The sequence below is a fragment of the Danio rerio genome, chromosome 11, assembly GCF_049306965.1.
Source record: "Danio rerio strain Tuebingen ecotype United States chromosome 11, GRCz12tu, whole genome shotgun sequence".
In the NCBI taxonomy this organism is placed as follows: domain Eukaryota; kingdom Metazoa; phylum Chordata; class Actinopteri; order Cypriniformes; family Danionidae; genus Danio; species Danio rerio.
The window spans coordinates 43,920,001-43,930,232 of record NC_133186.1 but is presented as its reverse complement, the minus strand read 5'-3'; the positions used below and the strand labels follow the sequence as shown (position 1 = coordinate 43,930,232).

Genomic DNA, 10,232 nt, shown 5'->3' with positions numbered 1-10,232 from the left:
AAATATAACTAAACATATTTTAAATATTATTTATATATATATATATATATATATATATATATATATATATATATATATATATATATATATATATATATATATATATATATATATATATATATATATATATGTATGTTTTTTTTTTGAGAAATATTTACAGAATTTTATTGCAGCCCCAAAAACGGTTTGGTTACCAAAGTTCTTTAAAATAACTTGAAAGAAAATCATCCAGGTTTGAAACGACATTAATATTATAGTTTTTTTTTAGGTGCACTCCACCTTTATTTAATTTTATATGGTGGACATGGAAATATGGAGTAATTTTTAATGAACATAACATTGTGCTTAGCCAAAACGTAATAAACTGTAACAGAAATAATTGATTATGAAACCAAAGACTGTTAAACCCAAAATTTACATGCCTTTCATTAGCCCCTTTCACACATACAGACCTTTCCGGAAAATTGCCGGCAATTTTCCGGAAAGGTTGTATGTGTGAACAGGTCCTTTTTGAAAATACCGGTAAATTCGTTCTGGCTATTTTCCGGAAAGAGAAGTTGTAACATTACCGGCAATTTGCCAGAATGCTGCGCTGTGTGAATGCAGAAGGAAGATTCCCGTAATAAACGCGTGCACGTCTAGAACGTGCTGACGTGAGACGTCTGCTTTAGCCAATCACAACAGTCAGACGCATTTACGTCCGCGCGGTTTGTGGGAATAAAAACCTTTGAATATTTTTCCAGACACATTTAGCTGCTAGAAGTTAGTCAGATCACGTTTATATGTTCTTCTTAATGCCAACTGTGTAAATAATCATCGATAAGATGCTTATGATAAGCCGTTGTTTGTTTACCTTTAAGCTTTGCGTGTGCCTGTGAAACAGCCTGTGAGCGCCTGCACTCACACATATTATGAACATCTCGACATGAGAAAGTGATCCTGCGAAAGTTGTTCACAATATTGATGATCCACAGAGTTTGTAATTTAGTCAAATGTTTACAAATACAAGCGCAGCCGTTTAAAGCTCATTTGTGGTGAATGATGTCAGAATTTACCGGTATTTTGGAATGGATGTGTGAATGCTCTTTTCTGGAAAATTTCCGTAACGTCCTCGCCTGTGTGAACAGCACTTTTTTGAATATACCGGTAAAGTCGTTCCGGAAAATTTCCAGAAATTTACCGGTATCACTGTGTGAAAGGGGCTATTACCTGGAGGTCACTGGTCCTGGATTGCGCGGTTTTCCACCAAGACAACCCGGGAGCTGAAATATAATTGGCTAAACTGGCGCTGGGCGGGTTAAAAGAACCACAACAAAGACAGTCGTCCCGTCACGTAACACACATTTTCAAAGTAGAATATTTGACTTCAGAATTGTTTTTCAGATAAACAAGAATTGTCAGCTTGCTAATTACTGAAATATATATATATATATATATATATATATATATATATTTCATTCTATAAATATGTTTACATTTACTTTATGTATGATTGATATTAAAGACTATTAAATATCAGCTGCTATAAATCAACCACAACCTATATTTCAGTGTTTCCCTACAAACTAGAATATAGGATTCAGATTTAGAATGTTTATGAAAGATATTATTATATTTATGAATCTTTTAAAAGTGTCTGTTTATGTTTTTGGAGCCGGGTAAAATGTTTGATGATCTAGCACTGTACAGAAAGAATTTGGAAAGTCACATGAGTTTGTAACAAAATGCAAATGAAGATTTCTATAAAATGCTAAAATGAAGGTTCAAAAGTGACACTGCATGAAGTAACTCGTAACGAACGCATAAATGAATAAATGAAATTAATAAGGTCTAACTAATGCTCTCGTTCTACACGATCAAATATTAAGCCTGACATAAATTGGAGCCTCTAACAACAAAATCACTTTGCAATCCTGATTTCAAATAGGAAGGAAAGATCACACGCCTCCATTAAGAGCTGTTATTAGGATTTTTTTTGCAGATGAACATGACAGCTGAAAGCAATCTGCCAGTGTTTCTCGCAGTCATTATGTAAATGATCAAATACTTGCAGGTTTGTTGTTAATGGATGCAGAAAATGTTACATTTCATTTTTATTTGCTTTGCAATTCATGAAACACACGAGAATGAACTTCTAATGGAAATCACACACAAACACATATTAACATTATATAACAGTATACTTTATCATAACCACTTAAGAGAAAGATTAAAAGACAGATGTCAGCAGTTCTGCATATTACAAGTGCAGCAAATCTACAACTCTTGAACTGAAAAGCTGATAGCAGCGATGCAGAAATAGGAATCTAGTTTTCCAGGAGCTCAATTGGTTTAAAAGGATTGAGAAAAACAGCAGTCATTATTCACCAACAGTTAGAGCTGCATCTGCAGAATGATTTCAAGAGTAATATTCAAACTGATGGCATCATGTGCAATCAAAGCACTTTGCTGAAATATATACAGACACCGGCCACACCACTGAACCTGACAGGCTCATTCAGCATTCTCATTTTAAATATGAAGCTGTCAAAACTATGTAAATACTTCTATTTATCCTTCTACCATCTTCAATTTAAAAAAATAAAAAATAAAATTATCCTAATTTTCCTTCAGCTAAGTCCCAGATTTATTATATTCAATTCAGCTTTATTTGTATAGCGCTTTTACAATGTAGATTGTGTCAAAGCAGCTTCACATAAATAGTCATAGTAACTGGATCAGGGTCGTTCAGTTTTTAGTGTTTAAGTTCAGTTCAGTTTAGCTCAGTTCAGTGTGGTTTGAAGTCATTATTGAGAGTCCAAACACTGAAGAGCAAATTCATCAATGAGTAGCTTTTCAAATCCTGAACCATGCAAGCCAGTGGCGACAGCGGAGAGGGAAAAAAAACTTCACCAATCACAGCGGAATGAACCGCCAGCTACTTTGGCATATGTTTAACAAAGCAGATGCCCTCCCAGCCAAGCCACAACCCAGCACTGTGCTGGGAAACAAAATAAATCCAATTTAAGATAACACTTTAGTTTCAGTTCCAATTCCCACTATAAACTACTGGCTTATTCTTAAGATATTAGTTGTTTATTAGTACACAGTCAAACATTATATGACCAATTAGTCCTGACATCATGTTTTTAGGTTATTGTAACTTATTAAACTAAGTTTAACTTAATTTTATAAGCTGTTTTAACTCAGTTTAACATAATATAAGTGTAATTGACTCATAAGTAGGCCCACCCGGAATCTGCACGCGCAGAATTCAGCAGATTTTCAGCCCATCATTAATTCTGTTTATTTACTTGAGTAAATGTGTGTAAATCTATATTTATTCAGTTTTTTTAATTAATTTCTGTAATAATGTTGACTAATGTGAAAATGTGAAATGAATTATGTACAATGCAGTTTGTACAGTAATATTTTCTGTCTTTTACTAGATATATTAAATGACAAACTTGCTGTATTTACCAAATAAAGTGAATCTAATTGGATTTGCATTTTAAGCATTAAATAAAAGTTAAAAAGGTATTATTTTTTATTTTATATATTAAGGTTTTAGTTATAATACTCCCAAAAAAATTCAGCAGAAATCCGCAGACTTTTACCAAAATTCTCAGCAGAAATTGCAAAAAACATCCGCAGATTCCATCTGGCCCAGCTCATAAGGTTAATTTGATTCAGCTTAAACATTTAAGGCAACTGTTGTTTTGTTTTACAGTGGACTTAAGAATAAATGTTTTAATTTTACTCGATATTTACTCATCCTCATGTTTAACACAAAACAAGATATTTTTAGGGAAAGAAAAGCTGGAATCCTGTAACCATTGACATCCATTGTAGGAACATAAAAACAAAACATTAAAGTCAATGGTTACAGGTTTCCAGCCTTCTTCAGAAAATCTTCTTTTGTGTTAAACTGAAGAAAGAAAGCCTTAAAAAGTGCAAAAGGTCTGTCATTTTGTGAACTGTCATTTTGTCCATGGTCTACATCCATGGTTTTTGTTACATTCATTCTTCCATGGCGGGGCGCCACGCCAAAATTGATCCCGCCACAGCTAAATTACAGCTTTTCATTTAAAACATTCTGTCGTGGTTTTGTTTTTTATGTTTTTTATAGCGGGTGATAATCGCACCAAAACGTATTAAAAGGTAAGTGAATTATAACAGCGAAAACTTTTCTGCAATCGTAGTAGTGCTGTGCGTTAATGGTTTAACCCTTTAAGGTGACTGACTGACTAAAAGGCGCGTGATGCGTGAGGCCAGCAAACACGACGTATAGCCGTTTCATTTTACTTCAGGATGTATTAATAGTGCTCTGTAGGTCTATTAGAGACATTCATAAATATTCCTATTCCTAGTGTTACTGACAATTTTGGTTGTACTTGTTAATTTGCAGTGTGATTTCATATTTTCCTACCAGTACTGTAAAAATTGCCAATAATACTGTAAAATTGACAAGCGCACTGTAAATGAATAATACGTTATTAATTTAACTATTTAATAACTATTAATAGTTATTAAAATAAAAATAAAACACAGTCTTAATTGTTAATTTACGGTGTGAATTTTGCCAGTAATACTGCAACATTTACAAGCTCACTGTAAAATAATGATTTATCATTAAATTATTTAAAACTGATTACCATTATTTAAAGTAACAATTAAAATGATTGTAAAAAATTATATACAGTGCATTAATAAATGTTCCAGTAATACTGTCAATTACTTTACAATGTACACTGCAAAAAATGCTTTTCTTACTTAGATTTTCTGTCTAGTTTTGAGTCCAAATATCTCACAATTCTTAAATCAAGAACAATTTTCTAGACATGCAAAACATATTGCCTTGTTTTTAGCAATAATATGCCAAAATTAAGTAAGTTTTTCTTAAAACAAGCCAAATAATCTGCCAGTGGGGTGAGCAAAATAATCTTGTTTTTCCTTTTGACATAAGATTATTTTGCTCACCCAATTGGCAGATTTTGCTTGTTTTAAGAAAAACTCACTTAATTTTGGCATATTATTGCTAAAAACAAGGCAATATGTTTTGCATGTCTAGAAAATTGTTCTTGATTTAAGAATTGTGAGATATTTGGACTGGAAACAAGACAAAAATTTTAAGTAAGAAAATCATTTTTTGCAGTGTATGCAATACCTAAACCCAATTACTACCTTGCTAACTATTAATAAGCAACAAATTAATACTTTATCAAGCTGAAATTCTTAATTAATGTTTTATTAATAGCACAAATTGTACCATAAAATAAATTGTGACCCACTTGAATTGGTTTGTACAACTAAAAGTAAAATATGTCTCAATAGTGGACATTATCCAGCAGGACTCTTGTTTCTCCTACCTATACTTCATGCCAGTTCTCATGCTCTGGTCGCTGGATGAAGGCACGCTCTGGACCGACAGCTGCCCCAGACTCCTGGCCACCATAGCCACGGCTTTGAACTTGCTCCGGGTACCAGTGTTGGGACTGTTAGCATTTTGCCGATTCAGCCTATCATCTGTGCTTCGGCTCATAGACCGATGGTCCGTGCAAACAAAAGAGACCTGCATCCTTTCCCAGAGGATGCACAATTAAGAAAACTCGGTGAAAAACAAACCACAAGAAGAAGAAGAAGAAGTCAGCCAGCTCAAGATCCACTTGAAAGCAAACTTAAAAGTTCCTTGGTCTGCAAGGCGGCAGAAACACCTAACTGAAGCCCGACTCGCTCAACTAAGACCTGATAAAGAAGTCTTGAGCGAATCCCATTTCAGTGCTTCCCCGACCGGCACATGAACTTCACAGCTCGATTACCACAAAGCCTTCTGCTCAAGACCACCTGCACGACTCCCATATCACATACAGTACAGTCTCGCTGAAGAGGTTTCCTCTAAACAAGCCAGATGCTGCTTTTTTCTTGCAATTAAATCCGTGATTAAGGACACAGCATATCCAAACACACAGCTTCTTTTGTAGACTCAGCTCAGTGCTGCAGATCACTTGATGAAATGGCCAAGCAGACTTTAAATAAGAGGCAACAAATTGATGCATCAATGGATAAGACGTCTTCTCATGTCTCCCTCTGTGTATCTGAGACACCTAACATGCACTGCGCTCCTCCTCCTCCTCCTCAGCGGAGAATAAACTTACAAGAGCATTCAGAGCGCAAGAAGCAAAGAGGCAGAGCGTGAGGGAACGACTACGACAGGGAGGGAGGAGCAAACCCGGCTGAAAGAGAGAGTACAATGATAAACAGTGTGAACAGGAGAGAGAGATTTGCACATTTTCATTTTTGTTTCTTATTTTTGCACTTTTTTATTGCATGCAGCAAGTTTTAAATGCCTTGCACGTTTTACCTTGAGCGTTTAGTTATATCTGATGGTTATATCACAAGTAACAATAAGTTTGGTCTCATTTTTTGGTCATAAATATCCTCTAACATTTACCAATGCATTGATTTTATTTAAAGGGCACCTAGGTTACCCCTTTTTTCAGATTTAAAGGGCACCTATGGTAAAAATCTACTTTTCAAGCTATTTGGACAAACATATGTGTATATATATGTATATATATATATAGTATATAGACCGTCATATTGGGGTGATATACACACACACAGTCCTTTTTTTTTTCAATTTAACAACATAAAAACGGTGGACCAATTAGAGCGGTTTTCAGACTGGCCACAACTTTACGTAGGAGTGCGGTCCCCCCGCCCACCGAATTGATTGACAGCTGCGTGCATTACCATGTCCCGGTAGTCACGTGTATATGTCAACAAGACCAGGCAGACATACGCAAAGCAACCGGGAATAAAAGTTCTGTTCTGTTCTGTTCTGTTCGCTAGGATCAGCAATCATCATCAAATGTGATTAAGGGTGGTTTCACACCTACACTTTTGTTTCGGAACGTATCTCGTTTGCCCAGTTAGCGCGGTTCGATTGGCATATGTGAACAGGGCAATCGCGCTCTGTTCCGCGCCAAAGTAATCGCTCCGAGATCGCTTGAATGAGGTGGTCTCGGCTCGATTGAAACGAACCCTGGAGCGGTTCGATTGCAGTGAGAAAGAGATCCGATCGCGGTTATATCACAGTGTTTAATGGATATGTAATAGGCATACGGCTATATGAAGAGAGAATTATGAGTAGGGCCGGAAGTTTCGCGAGTCTCCGGATGCCCGCAAACGAGTGATGATCTCCCGGTAATCTCGCGTCTCCCTCCCGGTCCTCAAATAGGCATCGTCGCGCACCCTTCTCACCCCTCCCCACCCCGTCTCTCCTCAGACACGTCGCACGCGCGCACCCTGTCAATCACCACCAAACCACCACCTCTCCTGACAGCTGAGCGGGACGCTGCAAAATAAACCCTGACACTCTGACCAATGTGTGGAGAGTTTACTCGCACGTGACTTGTTTTAGCTCTTTTGGTCCGTTTAGAAACTTTGCAGTGTGAAAGCGAACCGCACCAAGAGCAAAGAGCAACAATGTAACAATTTTAATCTCTGTTTCGGAACAACTGAATCGATTCACAGGTGTGAAAGCACCCTAAGAGTAAGTTTCACATGTTTAAAGTGTTTTAAAACAGTGCACGTGTGTAATTAATTACAGCGATTTACTTCAGCTTTACCTCATCAGCACAGCCGCGTGTCAGAACAATTTTAAAGGAAGACGTTTCAATCCCGGTTTGTGGAAGTTAAATCAGGTTTATTTTGTACATTAACATCACAGATATCCATACAGCAGTGGAGATTAGCCTGTATCCTGTCACATTTGAGTGCAAAAACAGTGCTAAGCTAAGTGCGCTCTGTCTGTCTGCCTGCCTGTGTGTGTGTGTGTCAGCTGCAGTGTGCGTGTGTATCTCTGTGTGTGTGTGCGCGCGATATTGTGACGATATTGTGTGTGACTCATCAATGCAACTTCACAATAAATACTGATTAGTAAAGTCTTTACTGTAGTATTTCTCACAAACGCTACGTGAGACCTTCTTCCTTTAAGTCTGTCTGTTGTCTGACGCAGCCGAGGGAGGAGATTAAAGCACGCGGGAAGCCAGGTAGAAACAGTAGGCGGGGAGGACTCGCCTTAAAGGCACAGTAGGACAAAACCACCCCCTGCTGGAAATAAGTATAAAACAGGATCTTGTAAAAGGTATAATGAAAAATCTGATGGGTGTTTTGAGCTAAAACTTTATATACACATTCTAGAGACGCAAAAGACTTATATTAAATCTGAAAAAAGGGGTAACCTAGGTGCACTTTAATGCAAGTGTTTTGTGTCTCTAGATTTTGTATGTAAAGTTTCAGCTCAAACCCCCCCCATCAGATTTTTCATTATACCTTTTACAAGATCCTATTTTCCACATTTTTCCACCAGGGGGCTGTTTTGTCGTACTGCGCCTTTAAGTCTAGTCCTTCCCGTCTACCATTTCTACGTGCCTTTCTGCATGCCTTAATCTCCTCCTTCAGCAGCGTCAGACAACAGACAGACTTAAAGGAAGAAGATCTCACGTAGCGTTTGTGAGAAATACTACAGTAAGAACTTTACCAATGAGTATTTGTTGTGCAGTTGCATTGATGAGTCACACACTATGTCGTTACAAAGTTCACGCACACACAAACACAGATACACACGCACATACACAGTGCAGGAGACATACATCTACCGGTCAGATCGGGCCAATGTTTCAGATTTGTTCTTGCCCTGCCAAAATTTTCACTGTTTCCACCAAAGAAAAAAATAAAAATTGAATAGCTATTTTTTAGGCACATATTCTAAATAATGAATAAATGAATAAAAATGTATAACTTTTAACTTTTTATTTAATGTTTACTATGTAAATCCAATTAAAACCACTTTATTTGGTAAACAAAGCAAGTCTCTCATGTAATATATCTCCAAAAAGAAAGAAAATATTATTTTACAAACTGTATTGCAAATAAATCATATGAATATTTTCATATAAGTCAATAACATCACTGTAATTAATAAAAAAAACTGAATAACTATAAAATTTAAACACATTTACACAAGTAAATAAACAGAATTGATAATGAGTAGGGCTGTGCAATTAATCGAAAATCCGATTTAGATTTAGATTTTAGCTTTTTCAATGAAAAAGCATTAATCGAGATAAACGACTATTGCATCATATACCGCCCCCTATTCCAGCTGATCACATTTGTTGCTCTTAAAAGCGCAAAAGTTGCGTGTTTATGTGTGTGTGCGGCAAGCACACACAGCCCGAAGCATCCGGCCGGTCAGCATTCAGTCTCATTCGCACACTGAGACGAGCAGAGTAGCGCAGACATCTAAAGTCATCTTATTGTGAGCGCTTTAACGATCAAATAGGTGTCAAAACGCGGTGTTTAGTGATTATTCATATTAACCCTCATTTGTGTAACAAACAAACGAGTTGAGAATCAAAAGACGAGTGAAAGAGAAACCATTAAAGAGACAGCGCGAAATATTCCTGCTGCCGCCTGTTTTTATCATTAATCAAACAAAACGAGAAAATCCCTCTCTGCTCTTGACTGAAGAATTTTTGTAGCTAAAGTGTTTTTCTTACAGTGAAGATGCTTAAAGCACAGTTTGTTTCATATTTTTATTCTATTGTATTTATTTCTCTTTCCTTTGCAAGGTGGAAAATAACTTTATGTACACTTGAAGTCAGAATTATTTGCCCTCCTGAATATTAGCAACTTTTTTCCTGCCCAATTTCTGTTTAATGGAATTTTTTTTTTTTTTACTTATTTCTGAACATAATAGTTTTGATATCTCATTTCTATGACTGATTTCTTTTATCTTTGCTATGATGAAAGAAAATAATATTTGACTAGATATTTTTCAAAATACAAGCATTCAGATTAAAGTGACATTCAAAGGCTTAATTAGAGTAATTAGGCAGGTCACTGTATAACAGTAGTTTCTTCTGCAGACAATCAAAAAATATATTGCTTAGGGGGGCTAATAATATTGACCTTAAAATGGGTTTCAATTATTTAAACCTGCTTTTATTCTAGCTAAAATAAAACAAATAAGCCTAGAGGAAAAATATTATAGGAAATACTGTTAAAATTCCTTGCTCTGTTAAACATAATTTGGGAAATATTTATTAAAAAAAAAACAATATCTCAGGAGCGCTAATAATTTTGACTTTAAAAGTAATCGTTTTAAATAATCAAGATTACAATTATGACCAAAATAATCGTGATTATGATTTTTCCCAAAATCGAGCAGCCCTAATAATAGGCTA

General features: G+C 36.0%; 2 protein-coding genes across 14 annotated transcripts in view; one reads left to right on the top strand and one right to left on the bottom strand.

Annotated features, from left to right (window-relative positions):
• kcnab2a (potassium voltage-gated channel subfamily A regulatory beta subunit 2a) overlaps positions 1-10,232 on the bottom strand; it is a 226,320-nt gene that overhangs the window by 92,887 nt on the left and 123,201 nt on the right. For 2 of the 13 annotated variants that reach the window (XR_012387356.1, XM_009306289.5), the window contains exon 1: positions 5,349-6,126. The exons of the other annotated variants lie outside the window; for them this stretch is intronic. Coding sequence is in view for 1 of the 2 variants with exons in the window: in XM_009306289.5 (XP_009304564.1) it covers positions 5,349-5,557 (209 nt within the window). In the remaining variant the exon portion in view is untranslated. Of the gene's footprint in view, positions 1-5,348; positions 6,127-10,232 lie in introns of those variants that run through there. 13 annotated transcript variants of the gene reach the window in all.
• The window catches only part of flnba (filamin B a), a 750,037-nt gene that overhangs the window by 692,781 nt on the left and 47,024 nt on the right, over positions 1-10,232 (top strand). The window lies entirely within an intron of this gene.